The sequence below is a fragment of the Heterodontus francisci genome, chromosome 7, assembly GCF_036365525.1.
Source record: "Heterodontus francisci isolate sHetFra1 chromosome 7, sHetFra1.hap1, whole genome shotgun sequence".
Taxonomy (NCBI): Eukaryota; Metazoa; Chordata; class Chondrichthyes; order Heterodontiformes; family Heterodontidae; genus Heterodontus; species Heterodontus francisci.
In genome coordinates this window covers 13,721,792-13,740,346 of record NC_090377.1, presented here as the reverse complement: position 1 = coordinate 13,740,346, position 18,555 = coordinate 13,721,792, and the positions used below count along the sequence as shown (strand labels likewise).

Sequence of the window (18,555 nt, the reverse complement as noted above, 5' to 3'; positions counted from 1 at the left end):
GTATACTATGGCATTTCAAGTGCTCGTCTAAATAATTCTTGAATGTTGTGAGGGTTCCTGCCTCGACCAACCCTTCAGGCAGTGTGTTCCAGATTCCAACCACCCTCTGGGTGAAAATTTTTTTTTCCTCAAATCCCCTCTAAACCTCCAGCCCCTTACCTTAAATCCATGCCCCTTGGTTATTGACCCCACCATTAAGGGAAACGTTTCTTCCTATCTATCCTATCTATGCCCCTCATAATTTTGTATACCTCAATCAGGTTCCCCCTCAGCCTTCTCTGCTCTAAGGGAAACAACCCTAGCCTTTTCAGTCTCTCTTCATAGCTGAAATGCTCCAGCCCAGGCAACATCCTGGTGAATCTCCTCTGCACCCTCTCCAGTGCAATCACATCCTTCCTACAGTGTGGCGACCAGACAGTTCCTAGCTTCTCATCAATTAGTCCAGTTGGGCCCAAAGTGACTCTTGAATTTCATCTGACACAGTTTTGCTCACTCACTTAATCAATGTTCCTTTGCAACTTTACAGCAGCTGCTTTCTCCACTCACTCTTCAGACAGTAGTTGTAGTGAGGAAGGGAGAGGGTTCTGGGAGATTCAGGTCTGGGATTGGGGGATACCGGTGATTCCGAAGAAAAACATTAAGGAACTTCAGAATAGCAGGAATTTAATCTTATCGGGATAAATTTATAGTCTATGTATAGTCTAGATGCTGTGTAAATACAGACAGGCCTTGTTGGATGTTGATGTTGATTGGAAGCTCAATTAGGTGAAAGTGTGTTCTGCGTGTTTAATTTCAGGGACACCGGAGGAGCGAGGGTTGGTGGCACAGTTTCCTGGTTTCAGATCAGAGCTGGAAGGTTATCACCATCATCAGCCGAAAGACTTAACCAATGTTTATCAGCTTCCATCAGCCCTGCGCAGGTATTTGTGCATGAAGTGCTTCCCCTTTCGCAACCTGTGCCCCAGCTCAGAAACAGTGCAAGAACCTGTGGCAGAGGGCGAGGAGACAAAGGACTTGCTGCCAACCCTGGAGCTTGTTGCAAGTGGAGGGGAAGCTGGGGTTGCCAACTCCTCCAGGATTGTCCTGGAGTCTCCAGGAGTTCAAGGTTAACTGTGTTGGGAACAAAACCCAGGGAGAAAGATCATAGGACCATTAAAACAAAATGGTTTTTTTTAAACTTCCATTCTCTTTGCACACTTATATTTATTAGTTCTTGTAGGTCGATAGGGCTGGTGGACTGGGTGGGGCTGTTGGAGGCAGGAGGCCATATGATGTAACCTCTAAGGATATTGTCAACCAAGGTTGGCAACCTTAAGGGGAAGTAGAGGTTGCCAACCCTCCAGGATTGGCCTTGAGGCACTGAAGCTGCATCTCCTGGACACTGCTGGGAGCAATACCCAGGCGGGAAAGAAAAATCATTTTGTTTCAATGTTTTAGATTATATAGTTAAAAAAATTATAGGAGTTGGGAAAGAAAGAGGGCTGTTTTGATGGTCAAATATTGTCCAATTGAGTTATCAATGAGTCTTTTTGCTTTCCATGTGGCTGTGGGGAGACTAGGAGAATGGACATGTTGGATGACCAATGGGTGGGGTTGTCAGGGGGAATTGGAGGGAGGAGATCCTGTGATGAAAACTCCAGGATTATTTTCAGCCTGTCATAGCAGGACAAAGCTGTCCGTTTCGGAGAATTGGGAGTCGGGGTGGGGGGGTGGAGGGGGGCGGGGTGTGTGAGGGAGGTGGATTGGAGGAATTGGGGGAGGTGAGGGAGGAGGAGAGGAGGGGGAAATGGGGAGTGCGGTTGTCAAACCTGCCCATCAGGCAAACGGCCCCCCACCCCTCTCCCCCAGACATGGTTCGGTGTCTCAATTGCCCAGGCTGGGACTTACAAAAAGACAATGAAAAATTTGAAGCTTTTCACATCCTAGACTTGTAGTTTAAAAAATCCACATCATGGGTGGAGAAGGAAATTAGTTAGATCATTTCTCTGACAAATTATCCTTCCCAGCTCATGTCACCCACCGACCCTGTCCCCCTGCCTGCATTAGTGCCAATACCCCAAGGGTGGTAAATCTCCAGCATTGTTCACGTGTGAGCCCAATTATAAAATGTGAGTGAGCTGTTTGACCTTGGTTGGCACCACACCTCCCATCTGCCTGCCTGTATTTGCCACAGGACTCATTCTTTCAACACCCCAACACCCCCCCCCCCCCCACATCTTGTGCTCAACACCTTTAAGATGTGCTATTCAGGCGAATCTTCTTCACCCAGGGAATGGTTAGAATGTGGTACTCGCTACCACAGGGAGTGGTTGAGGCGAATAGTATCGATGCATTTAACAGGAAGCTGGATGAGTACATGAGGGAGAAAGGAATAGTAGGATATGCAGAAAGGGTGGCATGAATTATGATGGGAGAAGGCTCACTAGGAGCATAAATGTCGGGCATGGGCTCGTTTCTGTGCTGGAGATGTGATGTAATTCTATGTAAGGACTGATGTCGGGAAGTTTTGCTTCATACAGATTGATAGTATCTGGAATGGTGTGGTGTGTAGGATAGTGGAGACCACAATCCCTCAAGGGCCAGTTGAATGTTGCAATGAAGACACCACTGCATGATGGGGCAAATGGCCCTCTCCCAACTCTCCTCCCCACGTTTTAAACTCAGAGCACTAGACAGGACTTGTCACTGATCAGTTCTTAATTTTAATTCATTAAATAGTAGAAACAAAGTACACTTGGAAGATGAGGATAAGTCACAGGAGATTCCAGAATAACATTGCAGCTCAGGATAAAAATATCTCTGTTCTTGAAAATCTTTTAAATTAAAACTTTACAGACTGATAGCAGTTCTATATATAATATAATAAAATTCATATCAACAGCCAACTTTTACAATTCTATATTACAATTCACAGGTACAAAAATAAATCTTATGAGTAGCACACAAGGGCTGGCGTGTAAATTTATACACTAAATTCAACCATTGCAATTGAGGGAAATATACACACATATTCTTTCTAAAATCAAATAAAATCAAGAATTTTTTTGGGGGGGGAATAGATTAGCTTCAGTGTGGAGAGGGGTATATCTGTAAATAGAGACTTTAAAACTAACCAAAGTGTATATATATATATAGATATAATTTCTGGAAGGTGCCTGAAGCAAATGCTGCTGTGTCCTGCATTCAGTCACGCGTTCAGTCACTTATTCAGTCCTGCATTCAATCCCCCGTTCAGTCACATGTTCAGGCATGTGATTAGTCCTGCGTTTAGTCTTGAGTTTAGTCACATGCTTAGTGCTGCATTCAGTCACACGCTCAATCTAGCATTTAGTCACATGCTTAGTCACGTGATCAGACCCATGTTTAGATATGGGTTTAGTCACATGCTTAGCCCTGTGTTTAGTCACGCGTTCAATCCCCGTGTTCTGTCGGGCGCTCAGTCTCGTGTTCAATCACGTACTCAGTCATGTGCTCAGTCCCGCATTTAGACCCACATGCCGCCAACGTGCTAATTTTTCCCATGAAGATGATAATAAGTGGATGGAGGGATCCCCACAGGGTGGGATGAAAAGAGATGAGAAGGTGCATCACCTTTGAATGCCATCAAGTGCTTCATCCCATAGCTGGCTCAGAGTTGCACTCACAGAGGATAGGGATGGGGAGTGCACCGTACAGTCAATAATTAGCAAGAAAACAAAATGGCGAAATGCCCCTTTTCCACACATCAGAGAACCTGTCCTTGTACAGTGACGTGCCCCGCCACCCTCAATGTCACAGTGGAAAATACCTGCCCTCTTTTTGATCTCTCCTCATCACTTCCTATTGCTCTGTTTCTGCAGGTTAGAGGCAGCCATGTTTGGTGTACAGTCTTTCCTGTGACATCATAAATCTCCCACAATCCACTGCGTCCCCCATTCATGACTTCACAGGAGAGCTCCGACACCAAATTGCTGCTTCCAGGCAAGTTTGTCCTGAAATGTTAACACAAAGCATATGAAATAGGAGCTGGAGTCATCCATTTGGCCCTTTGAGCCTGCTCCGTCATTCAACATGGCTGATCTTCTACTTCAGCTCCACCTTCCCGTATCCCCATATCCCTTAATTCCCTTAGTACCCAAAAATCTATCGACCTCTGCCTTCAATATATTCAACAACTGAGCAGCCACAGCCCTCTAGGGTAGAGAATTCCAAAGAATCACAACCCTTTGAGTGAAGAAATGTCTACTCATAAATGGCCAACCCTTTATTCTGAGACTGTGGCCCCTGCATCAGGAGAAGGTTCACAGATGTCGATACAAAAACAATTTGCATTTACATAGCAGCTTTCAGGCCACTCCAAAGCATTCTGTAAATTTGAAGTGCTGTCACCATGTTTATCTAGGCAGACACAGCAGTCAATATGTCACAGCAAGGGTCAGTCAGTAGCAAAATTGTTTTATCTTGCTATAAGTTGAGGGAAGAAGGTTCAACAGCAATTAGAACTCCCTGCTCATTTTTATTTGAACACGGCCTTACACCTTACACCTGTTCTCTGACACCTGCCTGAAAAGGCAGGCGGGGTCTCGATTTAACACTTCATTCAAAACACGGCACCTCTGACAGTGCAGCACGGCCTCAGTAGGGCACTGGAGTGTCACGGAGTAGGGATTGAATTTACAATCTGCCGACTCGGAGTGCTACCACTGAGTTAATGGTACAGGTATCTGCCTTTAGAACATTTAGGGTTGTAAAGCAACCCTCCCTGAAGAAATCTGTACAGCGTTTGAATTATCGTAATGTACCAGGCCCAGGGAAACATATGCTGAATTCATTGACCATTTATAAGTGATTGCAATTGTCGCACAGTCTGGTGCTTGTATGTGGAATAAGTGGAACAACAGTTAAATATTTATCAGGGCAAATAAATACCTCACTGAATGCAGATGGTAATAAGTCTGCAGTATAAATCAGTGAGCTATCAGTTTGCACTCAACAAATGGTCGTGCAATGGAATCTTGCAAGGGTCAATGTCATACTAGAATTGGAGCAATCAGAGGGTCAGATCCAGAACATTTGCATTATAATCAAGAACATGTTTTTAAATAACGTTTGAGATTTTATTGTGCCTTTTTTTTATAAAGGAGATTCAGTCACCCTGGCAAATTGGGTGTTGACGTTCTCATGAACTCTTGGAGTGCGGTGGGGCGAGGGGGTGGGGAGTACGGTGGGGCGAGGGGTGGGGAGTGCGGTGGGGCGAGGGGGTGGGGAGTGCAGGGTGGGGTGGGGGGGTGGGGAGTGCGGTGGGACGAGGGGGTGGGGAGTGCAGGGTGGGGAGTGCGGTGGGGCGGGGTGGTGGGGAGTGCGGTGGGGCAAGGGGGTGGGGAGTGCAGGGTGGGGTGGGGGGGTGGGGAGTGCGGTGGGACGAGGGGTGGGGAGTGCGGTGGGGCGAGGGAGTGGGGAGTGCAGGGTGGGGTGGGGGGGTGGGGAGTGCGGTGGGACGAGGGGGTGGGGAGTGCAGGGTGGGGAGTGCGGTGGGGCGGGGTGGTAGGGAGTGCGGTGGGGCGGGGTGGTGGGGAGTGCGGTGGGGCAAGGGGGTGGGGAGTGCGGTGGGGCGGGGGGATGGGGAGTGCGGTGGGGCGAGGGGGTGGGGAGTGCGGTGGAGCGAGGGGGTGGGGAGTGCGGTGGGGCGGGGGGATGGGGAGTGCGGTGGGGCGAGGGGGTGGGGAGTGCAGGGTGGGGGTGGGGAGTGCGGTGGGGCGAGGGGGTGGGGAGTGCAGGGTGGGGGTGGGGAGTGCGCTGGGGCGAGGGGGTGGGGAGTGAGGTGGGGTGCGGGGGTGGGGAGTGCGTTGGGGCGAGGGGGTGAGGAGTGCGGTGGGCCGGGGGGGTGGGGAGTGCGGTGGGGCGGGGGGGTAGGGAGTGCGGTGGGGCGAGGGGGTGAGGAGTGCGGTGGGCCGGGGGGGTGGGGAGTGCGGTGGGGCGGGGGGGTAGGGAGTGCGGTGGGGCGAGGGGGTGGGGAGTGCAGGGTGGGGAGTGCAGTGGGGTGAAGGGGTGGGGAGTGCAGTGTGGGGGGTGGGGTGTAGTGTGGGGGGGGTGGTAGGGAGTGCGGTGGGGCGGGGTGGTGGGGAGTGCGGTGGGGCAAGGGGGTGGGGAGTGCGGTGGGGCGGGGGGATGGGGAGTGCGGTGGGGCGAGGGGGTGGGGAGTGCGGTGGAGCGAGGGGGTGGGGAGTGCGGTGGGGCGGGGGGATGGGGAGTGCGGTGGGGCGAGGGGGTGGGGAGTGCAGGGTGGGGGTGGGGAGTGCGGTGGGGCGAGGGGGTGGGGAGTGCAGGGTGGGGGTGGGGAGTGCGCTGGGGCGAGGGGGTGGGGAGTGAGGTGGGGTGCGGGGGTGGGGAGTGCGTTGGGGCGAGGGGGTGAGGAGTGCGGTGGGCCGGGGGGGTGGGGAGTGCGGTGGGGCGGGGGGGTAGGGAGTGCGGTGGGGCGAGGGGGTGGGGAGTGCAGGGTGGGGAGTGCAGTGGGGTGAAGGGGTGGGGAGTGCAGTGTGGGGGGTGGGGTGTAGTGTGGGGGGGGTGTGGGGAGTGCAGTGGGGGGGGTCGGTTGGAGGGGTTCAGGGAGAGAGTTCCAGAGTGTGACCAGGTCGGCTGTAAAATCTGCTTCTTATTTTTACCTAACCTTTACCAAGCTCACTTAGCAAACCCCAAAGGGGCTGGACCACTTCCTGATCCCCATCTGGGTTTCCCCAATTCAGAAGACTGGAGGAAGAATTGGGATGAGAAGATTAATTTACTGCCCCAGACAGAATGTAAAACAGGCCACTGAAAAATAGCTCAACCTGTTCAAAATGGAACTGCATCAATAATCACTTAGAAAGGATGTGAGGGTCTTAATATACATGTTTGATTCACAGGGGAACTAGGAAGATGTTCTCGATACCTTTGGTTTGGGAAGACGTCCATAATTACAATAATCATGCCTGGACTATGCAGGGAATAAACTGAACTGAACGAAGGGCTTTTTTTAAATTTGAGGCTTTTCTTTTTAAATTTCTATTGTCAACTTTTAAATAGAGTTGCCAACCCTCCAGGATTGCCCTGGAGTCTCTCAGGAATGAAAGATTAATCTGCTGGACACAGCTTGGAGCAAAAGCTTAGGAGAAAAATCATAGTGACATTAAAAAGAACTGTCTTTTTATTTTCATTTTCTTTCGAACACTTTGGTTTATTAGTTATGAAAGGATTGGGTCGGGGAATGGCCGGTTGGTGGTGAGAAATCATTTGATGAAACCTCCAGAAATACCTGAAGACCAAGCAGATTTGGCATCCCCTCACTTTCAGTCCTGTGGAGGTTTTACTGGGAGTGTACAGTAAGTTGTAAGTTGCAAACCGGGCACCCAGAATCTGATTTATTTCTTTTATATCCTCCACATTTAATTCAGCATTTGACGATGTGAAGATATTGGTTAGGAAAATTTTAATGAATTTGATTCAGCAGCAAAATAAACATGAGGACTCAAGCTATGAACCCCTATCCATTTGGAGGTGGTAACCCTGTTAAAGCCTTCTTCCTGCAACAACAGATATTTTCTGATATACATACATCTATTATATTAATAATCTTACATCTGCACACACTTTTATCCCATTATAAATTACTAGGTCCACACCTATTAGCAAAACTGCCTGTAGCGCCACCAATGGCTACGAGATACAATTGCAGCGTGACATGTTTACATAAGCAGTTCTCATTCTAAATGGAGACATAGCGATTTGTAACAGAAATGCAAAATATATATATATATATAGGCAGAATGCACTACTTTAAAAAGGAGATTATGTTCACACATGTTCGTCCAATTATCTCCCGCTGTTTCTAACATCACGTCGTGTGAAAACAACACTTAGGTTTTGACTCCTCTGATTGCAATACAAAGGAGGGTCCAGTGTAATTTAGTCAGAGGTGAGAACAAGCAAGATTGGGGTTGCTGCGTTTGTCCCCGTTTACGCAAATTCCAACTTAGGACAGCTGCGCGTCCTTCTGTTTTAACCAACAATGTACGACTCCACAGGGAAGGGACATCTCAGATCCTTTGTCGCTCGTCCTTTGTGCTGATTTGGGTCCTTGGGCCTATAGAAGCAGAGGACACCCAAACTCGCACCCGTGTGTTTCACCCGGTCTCACCCCTACGCACCCGGGGATTGGAGGGGGGAGGGGGGGGGGGGAAGCAAGCCTGGATCTCCGTATGTGCCCGAGTCACTCTCAGTAAAGACTCAGTTCCTGCCCACCTCAGCCTTGTGCCACGCCCCACGGGTGAAAATACTCAGCACTGAGGAGGAGCCTGCCCAATTGGTACAGGAGCTGGGAGTACCAGTGCACACCCTCCTGGCGGGACGGACAGCTGCCTTGGCACCCGCCGAAGATTGAGGTCAGATGGTAGCAGAGGCGGAACGGGGTGAAGGCCAACTGTGCCAGTCCGTGCCCATCGATCGCCGCGAAGCAGGAGGCCAGCACCCCGTTCACGACTAGCGTGCCGTGCTGGGTCAAGGGAGCGTAGGCGCCCACGTCTGTCCGCAACAAGACTCCAGTCACTTGTGCAGGCCGCCGGCTTGAATTGTCCGCCACATACATGTACTGGCCAACCCTCACGTTGCTGGCAAAGGTTGGTCTGAATTGCCCCAAGTCCAATGTGAAGTTGTCTGCCACAAACACCAGATGGGCGGCCGTCAGCAGGAGCCTACGAGGCGGATCCTGGGTCTCGAGCACGTGGAATATCTTTACCGCGTTGGGGTCCCAATCCAGGAAGGTCATGAAGGTGCTGAAAATAATGTCACCACCTTGGTCCACAGTCTGCACCCGGTCCCCAGGCTGGAGGTCGGATAGTCTCTTCCTCCTCCCGTCTTCCATCAGCACGCTGGCATTTCCAGGGAAGCAGCCACCAGTCTTTGCCGCCATGGAATGATCTGGAAAAGGACACGACAGGACCCAGTAAACAGTCAGGAAAAATATGAATCATTCCTCACTTTTAGTTTTGTAATTGCAAAAGAATAGAAGCACATGGAGCTATTTGTGGACAAAAAAATCCTGCTGCAATTTGAGAAAGACAAGGACACGAATGAAACAAAGAGACAGAAAGACTAAATATGAGATAGGAGGGACAGATAGAGAAGCAGAGAAAAAGGAAGTGAGAGACAGTGAGTTTGACAGAAAGAAATTGATGGCGAGACAGAGAAGAGACTGCAAGAGAGACACAGAGAAAGGGAAAGTATAAAGGAGAGATCATGGAATCTTACACCACAGAAACAGGCCATTTAACCCATTGTGTCTGTGCTAGTTCTTTGAAAGAGCTATCCAATTAGTGCCACTGCCCTGCTCTTTCTCCATAGCCCTGCAAATGTTTCCTTTTTCAAGTATTTATCCAATTCCCTTTCAGGCAGCACATTCCAGATCATAACAATTCAATGCGCAACTAAAATTTTCCTCACCTTCCTCTAGCTTCTTTGCCAATTATCTTAAATCTGCGCCCTCTGACTACTGACCCTCCTGCCAGTGGAAACAGTTTCTCCTTATTTACTCTAACAAAACCCCTCATGGGTTTGAACACCTCTATTAAATTTTCCTTTCACCTTCTCTGCTTTAAGGAGATCAATCCCAGCTTCTACAGTCCCTCCATATAATTGAACACCCTCATCCCTGGTACCATTCGAATTCATCTCCTCTGCACCATCTCCAAGGCCTTGATATCCGTCCTAAAGCATGGTGCCCAGAACTGGATACAATACTCCAGCTGAGGCCTAACCAGTGATTTTTAAAGGTTTAGCTTTTGTACTCTATGCCTCGATTTATAAAGCCAGGGGTCCCATACGTCTTTTTAACAGCCTTCTCAACTTGCTCTGCGACCTTCCAAAATTTGTGTGAGGAGAGAATGAAAAAGCGAGACTGACTACAGACAAAGGAAGATTATGTGAGAGATAGTTCATCAGAGATAGAGACCATTTTGGAGGAAAAGAAACACTTTCTGTCTCCCTCTCTGTCTCTCTCTTTTCCTTTCAGCATCTCAGTCAATCACTCTCCCTCTCTGCATCTCTTACCTTTCTCTCATTATCCTTGCATCTCTCTCTTGTGTCTCTCATCTCACCCTGTTTATCTTTCTCCATCTCAATTTTCTTCTCTCCTTTTGTTCACTATCTCTCTTTTCCTTTCCCCCACTATCTCTGTCTCTCCCTCTGTCTGTTTCTGCCTTTGTTTTTCTGTTTCACTGTCTGCCTCGCTCTTTCCCTTTCTATTTACATCACCATCTCTCATGGCTCTATTTTCCTCACTGTCTCCCTCTCTCCTCTCTCATTCCCTCTCTCTGCCCCTCATCGTCTCTGAATCTCTTTCCCTCTGTCTTTCTCTCCTCTCTCTCTTTCCCTCACTCTCTCTGTCCTCACTATCACCCTCACTGTCTCACTCTCCCTTTCCCTCACTCTCTCTGCACTCTCTATTTCCCTCACTGTGTCTCTCCTCTCTCTTTCCCTTACTCTCTCTCCTCTCTATTTCCCTCACTGTCTTTCACCTCTCTCTTTCCCACACTGTTTCTCTTTCCCTCTCTTTCCCTCACTGTGTCTGCCTGTCAATTCCTTTCTGTCTCACTTTCTCCATTTTTCAATTACTTTATTTATTACCTTAGAAAGGATAACCAAATCAAAGTTTGCTCAGTGAATAATTCCCAGATATTCTGTTTGTTCAAGTAAAGAGCAAACAGCGAAACCATGACGACAGATACATGCCAGGTGATCCCACAGCCACTCCCAACCACAATCCCAGCACGTTCTCCATTCAAGGCAGCAAATCTGCATCAGCCTCCAGCAATAACCAGCCCTGGCCTTTGCCACATCAATCTGAGTGTCGAGAATAGCAACCTATGTGCATATTATAGAGAATAGAAGACCCTGTGTATATTATAAGGAGCAGCAGTCATTGTGTGTATTATAGGGAATAGCAGACCCTGTGGTTTTTTTTTTGTTCATGGGATGTGGCATCACTGGCTAGGACAACATATGTTTCCCATCCCTAATTGCCCTTGAGAAGGTGGTGGTGAGCTGCCTTCTTGAACCGCTGCAGTCCATGTGGTGTAGGAACACCCACAGGGCTGTTAGGAAGGGAGTTCCAGGATTTTGACCCAGCAACATTGAAGGAACAGCGATACAATTCCAAGTCAGGATGGTGTGTGGCTTGGAGGGGAACTTGCAGGTGCTGCCCTTGTCCTTCTAGTTGGTAGAGGTCGCGGGTTTGGAAGGTGCTGTTGTAAGACCCTTGGTGAGTTGCTGCAGTGCATTTTGTAGATGGTACACACTGCTGCCACTGTATGTCGGTGGTGGAGGGAGTGAATGTTTGTAGATGGGGTGCCAATCAAATGGACTGCTTTGTCCTGAATGGTGTTGAGCTTCTTGAGTGTTTTTGGAGCTGCACCCATCCAGGCAAGTGGAGAGTATTCCATCACACTCCTGACTTGTGCCTTGTAGATGGTGGACAGGCTTTGGGGAGTCAGGAGGTGAGTTACTCGCCGCAGGATTCCTAGCCTCTGACCTGCTCTTGTAGGCATGGTATTTATCTGGCTGGTCCAGTTCAGTTTCTGGTCAATGGTAGCCCCCAGGATGTTGATAGTGGGGGATTCAGCGATTGTAATACCATTGAATGTCAAGGGGAGATGTTTAGATTCTTTCTTGTTGGAGATGGTCATTGCCTGGCATTGCCTGTGTGGCGCAAATGTTACTTGCCACTTATCAGCCCAAGCCTGGATATTGTCCAGGTCTTGCTGCATTTCTACATGGACTGCTTCAGTATCTGAGGAGTCACGAATGGTGCTGAGCATTGTGCAATCATCAGCGAACATCCCTTAATCTGACCTTATGATTGAAGGAAGATCATTGATGAAGCAGTTGAAGATGGTTGGGTTTAGGACTCTACCCAGAGGAACTCCTGCAGTGATGTCCAGGAGCTGAAATGATTGACCTCCAACAACCACAACCATCTTCCTTTGCGCTAGGTATGACTCCAACCAAAGGAGAGTTTTGCCCCTGATTCCCGTTGACTCCAGTTTTGCTTGGGCTCCTTGATGCCAAACTCGGTTAAATGCTGCCTTAATGTCAAGGGCAGTCACTCTCACCTCACCTCTTGAGTTCAGCTCCTCAGCTTCACTATATAATAGGGAATAGCAGATCCTGTGTATATTATAGGGAATAGCAGATGCTGTGTATATTATAGGGAATAGCAAACCCTGTATATATTATAGGGATTAGCAGACCCTGTGTATACGATAGGGAATAGCAGATGCTTTGTATATTATAGGGAATTGCAAACCCTGTATATATTATAGGGATTAGCAGACCCTGTGTATACGATAGGGAATAGCAGACCCTGTGTATATTATAGGGAGCAACAGCTCAAGAAGACAGCTCACCACCACCTTCTCATGGCCAATTGGGGATGGGCAATAGATGCTGGCCTGGCCAGCGACACCCACATCCCATACAACGAATAAAAAAAAGCCCCTGTGCATATTATAGGGACTAGCAGACCCTGTGTATATTATAGGGAATAGCAGCTCCTGTGTAGAATTAACTGAAAATGATTTACGATAAATGTGTTCCTGTTAATGATCAATTGGTTTAAGTTGACATCTTGAAACAAAAGCACACTCCTTAAATCAATAAACATAATTTTCCTACGCTGCAATTTTTATTCTTATATCAAGGCTCAGGTTTCCTCCAGATTTCTTCACCCAGCCTAGCCTTAGTTCCTCAAGGTCCACACTCTGACTGGTCCCGGGAGAAGGGTTATCCTCCCATTCCCTACCCCAGGTATCTGGAAGTTCTGGAAAGTGCTTAAGCTAGGCTTGACTGCAACACTCACTAAGACTTCCCTCTGTGACATGGTTGGCCTGGGGGACGGGACAATCAGGCTTACTGAATTAACCAGTAATGTGTATACACTAAAAATCATGGCAAAAATTGAAATTGTACATGAGGCCTTGGTGATTTAGATCCAAAGTAAGGAAGACACAACAGATTGAATTTGCCTCTGCCTGTCTGCCCATCAGAGTTACTTATCTGAGTCGTGGTACCGAGTGAAATGTTGTACATAGAATGTACAGCACAGGAATAGCCCATTCGGCCCAAATGATCCATGCCAATGTTTCTGCTCCATATGAGCTCCTTCCCACCCTTCTTCATCTAACCCCATCAACAGATCCTTCTAATCCTTTCTCCCGATGTATTTATCTAGTTTATTGTTTTTGCACCTTCTCCAGTGCCCCTGTATCTTTCTTATCATATGGAGTCTAGAACTGTTTGGTAATTAAAGTATGGTATAATCAAGGTTCAATGTAAGTTTAGCAAAACATCTCTGCTTTTCAATTCAATCCATCTAGGAATGAATCCAGTGGTTGGTTTGCTTTTTCTAATAATGGTGTTATTAACCAGTGTTGGTGCTTTTAATGATTTATATACCTGTACCCCAAGATCCCTTTGCCATTCAGACTCATATTTTCCAGGGAGTATGTGGCCTCCTTATTCTTCCTGCCAAAATGCACCACCTCACACTTACCTAAACCCACCTCACACTTATCTACACTCATCTCACACTTATCTACCTGCACCACACACTTATCCACACCCACCTCACACTTATCTACCTACACCACACACTTATCTACACCCACCTCACACTTATCTACCTGCACCACACACTTATCTACACCCACCTCACACTTATCTACCTGCACCACACACTTATCTACCTGCACCACACACTTATCTACACCCAACTCACACTTATCTACCTGCACCACACACTTATCTACACCCAACACATACTTATCTACCTGCACCACACACTTATCTACACCCACCTCACACTTATCTACCTGCACCACACACTTATCTACACCCACCTCACACTTATCTACCTACACCACACACTTATCTACACCCACCTCACACTTATCTACCTGCACCACACACTTATCCACACCCACCTCACACTTATCTACCTACACCACACACTTATCTACACCCACCTCACACTTATCTACCTGCACCACACACAATTATCTACACCCACCTCACATGTATCTACACCCACCTCACACTTATCTACCTGCACCTCACACTTATCTACCTGCACCACACACAATTATCTACACCCACCTCACATGTATCTACACCCACCTCACACTTATCTACCTGCACCTCACACTTATCTACCTGCACCACACACAATTATCTACACCCACCTCACATGTATCTACACCCACCTCACACTTATCTACCTGCACCTCACACTTATCTACCTGCACCACACACAATTATCTACACCCACCTCACATGTATCTACACCCACCACACACTTATCTACCTGCACCACACACTTATCTACACCCACCTCACACTTATCTACCTACACCACACACTTATCTACACCCACCTCACACTTATCTACCTGCACCTCACACTTATCTACACCCACCTCACACTTATCTACCTGCACCACACACTTATCTACCTGCACCACACACTTATCTACACCCAACACATACTTATCTACCTGCACCACACACTTATCTACACCCACCTCACACTTATCTACCTGCACCACACACTTATCTACACCCACCTCACACTTATCTACCTGCACCACACACTTATCTACACCCACCTCACACTTATCTACCTGCACCACACACTTATCTACACCCACCTCACACTTATCTACCTGCACCACACACTTATCTACACCCACCTCACACTTATCTACCTGCACCACACACTTATCTACACCCACCTCACACTTATCTACCTACACCACACACTTATCTACACCCACCTCACACTTATCTACCTGCACCACACACAATTATCTACACCCACCTCACATGTATCTACACCCACCTCACACTTATCTACCTGCACCTCACACTTATCTACCTGCACCACACACAATTATCTACACCCACCTCACATGTATCTACACCCACCTCACACTTATCTACCTACACCACACACTTATCTACACCCACCTCACACTTATCTACCTGCACCACACACAATTATCTACACCCACCTCACATGTATCTACACCCACCTCACACTTATCTACCTGCACCTCACACTTATCTACCTACACCACACATTTATCTACCTGCACCACACACTTATCTATGCCCATGGATAGGGAAGGGAATTTAGAAGCAGAATTTCCCCTGGTCAGCTCTCCCTCATGTGATAGTGGCTGACTGGCTGGACTCGGCCTCCCCAGTGAGAAAGAAAGAACTTGCATTTAAATAGCATCTCTCGAAACCTCAGAACATCCCAAAGCGCTTTACAGTCAATGAAGTACTTTTCTGAAGTGTAGTCATTGTTGTAATGTAGGAAGCGCAGAAGCCAATTTACGCACAGCAAGCTCCCACAAACAGCAATGTGAGAATGAGCGGATAATCTGTATTTTGGAATGTTGGTTGAGGGATAAATATTTCCTCTCAAAACAAGGGAGAACTCCCCTGCTCTTCTTCCAATGGTGGCATGGAATCTTTTATATCCACCTGAGAGGGCAGACAGGGCCTCTGACAGTGCAGCACTCCCTCAGTGCTGGCACTGGGATGGTCAGGCTGCATTTTGTACTCAAGTCTCTGCAGTGGGACGATGAACCTAGGACTGTCTGACTCAAGAGGCAAGAGTGCAACCAACTAAACCACACCTGACACCTTTAGTTAAGGAGATACTTGGAAGAAGAGGGATTAAAGTAACCTGAAGGACCACAGAGGTCAGCCAAGGTGGAGGAGGGAGTGCTGGAAACACTACAAAAGGCACCAGTGCTCCTGAGCTAGGATGGGAAAGAAAATATCGTCTGGGCCACTCCTTCCCAATTGCTACTTCATGCCACTGCTGGAATGTTAATGGATCCGGATATTGGATCGGGGGAATGAAAGGAGCAGATTCAGTTGTGATGCTGGCTATGGTCGAATATCAACATGGCCATGTGATCATGAGAGATTGGAGAAATGTACGAACAGTTATAGACCATTCAGCCCCTCAAGCCTCTTCTGCCATTCAGTTAGTTCATGGGTGATCTTGGGGAGTCCAGAACCAGGGGACACAATTTCAAAATAAGGGGGAAGCCACTTAGGACAGAGATGAGGAGAAATTTCTTTACTCAGGGGGTTGTGAATCTTTGGAATTCTCTACCCCAGAAGGCTGTGGAAGCGCAGTCATTGAGTAGGTTTAAAGCAGAGATTGACAGATAAAGGGATATGAGGATAGTGTGGGGAAAAAGGCATTGAAGTGGATGATCAGCCATGATCGTATTGAATGGCGGGGCAGGTTCGATGGGCTGAATGGCCTACTCCTGCTCCTATATTCCTATGTTCCCATGATCTGTAACTTAACTCCATCTACCTGCCTTCGCTGCATAACCCTTAATACCCTTTACCTAACAAAAATCTATCAATTTCAATTTCGAAATTATAAATTGATCCCCGCTTCAACAGTATTTTGGGGGAGAGAGTTCCAGATTTCCACTACCCTTTGTGTGAAGAAGTTTTTCATGACATCACCCCTAAGCAGCCTAACTCTAATTCTGAGGTCATGCCCCCTTGTTCTGGGCTTCCTCCACCAGAGGAAACTCTCTCTATCCATCCTATCAAATCCTTTAATCATCTTAAATGCCTCAATCAGATCACTCAGAGGGAATACAATCCCAGTCTATGCAACCTGGCCCCATAATTTAACCGTTTTAGCCCTGGGATTATTCAGAGGAAACTCCCGCTGAATTTTAAGGGGCAGAAATGTATCCCACCTGCCTACTACCTCAGGATTGACACCGAGTGAAGTGTTGAGCTGTCTTTCGGCAAAGTATTTGAGTGTATATGGAATCGGGGAGATGAGGGGGCAGTTATCAGGCTGGTTTGACTGCTGCTTGAAGGATTCTAACTTTGAGTGAAATTATCAGCTGTGATAAATAGAAGCCTGGTGCAATAAATATCGAATTCATTGTAAAGTCCTTTACCTGATTTGACTGAGCAGTGGATATGAGCCTTGGATTCGTAATAGACCCAGTCAAATCCTGCTTCGACTGCCAGGCGCGCCAGCATCCCATACTTCGAGCGATCCCTGTCGGAGGTGGTGATATCCACTGCTCGACCCTCATAGTGCAAGGATTCCACGGAATGGTGGCCATCCTCATCCCAGCCTTCAGTCACTCTCAGCCTCACTCCTGGCCATTGGTTCATGACAGAGATCGCAAGAGCATTCAGCTTATCTTTACAACGCTGGAAAGGAAAGAAAAGAGTTATTAGATGGAGTCCATAGTCCAATAGATTTTTTCCCTCCACCAGGTTTCTCAGTGGGGGGCTCGTCACTGTTTTGGGGAGAGAATGACCTCGTCAGAGACACACAGCACGAGTACTAGTGACATCATCAAGCACACAGCACAGGTACCAGTGACATTATCAAGCACACAGTACAGGTACCAGTGATATCATCAGAGACACACAGCACAGATACCAGTGACATCATCAGAGACACATTAATTGACATCATCAAGCACGCAGCACAGGTAATATGACGTCGTCAGAAATACGTGGCACATGTCACAGTGACATCATCAGAGACACTTGGACACTTGAATTTCCCTATAACATACACAGGGTCTGTTATTCTCTAATATACACAGAGACTGCTATTCCCTGTAGTATACACAGGGTCTGTTATTCTCTAATATACACAGAGACTGCTATTCCCTATAGTACACACAGGGTCTGTGCTATTCTCTGTAATATCCACAGGGGCTGTTAGTCTCTATAATATACACAAGACAGATATGCAGGCCTAGAAATTTGTTGATACTGTGCCCATTTTCCAAGTGTGAAGTGGACACTTAAGCATGCAATATGGCGGGTTGCATGCGTGTATACGTTACACATCGGATGTGCACTATCTGCCATATTGGTACAGGCTCCAATACAGACATTCATAGCCAAAATGTGAAACTGGCGTTAGGCTCTTTGCATATGCAAATGTTCTTAAGGGGATGGAATTCCAGAGCGTGGAGTGTAAGGCTGCTGAAGACACAGTGGGGAGGCTGCATAGAGACTGTCAAAGGAACGGAGAGGTTGGGATGGCTGTAGAGATGGGGAAGGTTACAGAGTTAGGGAGGGCCTTGGTGCACCAAGTGCCAATGTAGTGGGGTGAGCCTATGAGCACTGGGCTGATGGGTGAACAGCACTTGGTGCAGGATAGGAAACAGACGATGGGGTTTTCGATGAGCTGACGTTTAGAGAGTGAAAAATGAGAGGCTGGCCAGGGGAGCATTAGAATAGTTGAATCTGGAAGTGACAGCGTCATGGATGAGGATTTGAGCAGCAGATGAACTGAGTCAGGATCATAGATGAGCAATGTCATGGAGATGGGAGTAGGCGGCCTTTGTGATGGAAACTATAGAGAGTTGGAAACTCAGTTCAGGGCAGAATAGGATGTCAGAATTGCAGTCTGGATCAGCCTGAGATAATGGCCAGGGAGGGACTTATGGAGCAGTGTGATGATGCCTAG

General features: G+C 47.7%; 2 protein-coding genes across 4 annotated transcripts in view; one reads left to right on the top strand and one right to left on the bottom strand.

The window, feature by feature from the left end:
• Window positions 1-1,181, top strand: part of LOC137371859 (solute carrier family 23 member 3-like) — a 60,523-nt gene extending 59,342 nt beyond the window's left edge. For all 3 annotated transcript variants that reach the window (XM_068034818.1, XM_068034820.1, XM_068034819.1), the window contains one exon: window positions 797-1,181. In XM_068034818.1, coding sequence (XP_067890919.1) covers window positions 797-1,110 — 314 coding nt within the window. In that variant the 3' untranslated portion in view covers window positions 1,111-1,181. The remainder of the gene's footprint in view (window positions 1-796) is intronic.
• Window positions 1,182-6,269: 5,088 nt separating this feature from the next.
• Window positions 6,270-18,555, bottom strand: part of LOC137371858 (indian hedgehog protein-like) — a 62,930-nt gene continuing 50,644 nt past the window's right edge. The window contains exons 2-3 of the mRNA XM_068034817.1: window positions 17,015-17,276; window positions 6,270-8,931 (exon numbers count right to left, since the gene is read on the bottom strand). Of these exons, the coding sequence (XP_067890918.1) occupies window positions 8,258-8,931; window positions 17,015-17,276 (936 nt within the window). The 3' untranslated portion in view covers window positions 6,270-8,257. The remainder of the gene's footprint in view (window positions 8,932-17,014; window positions 17,277-18,555) is intronic.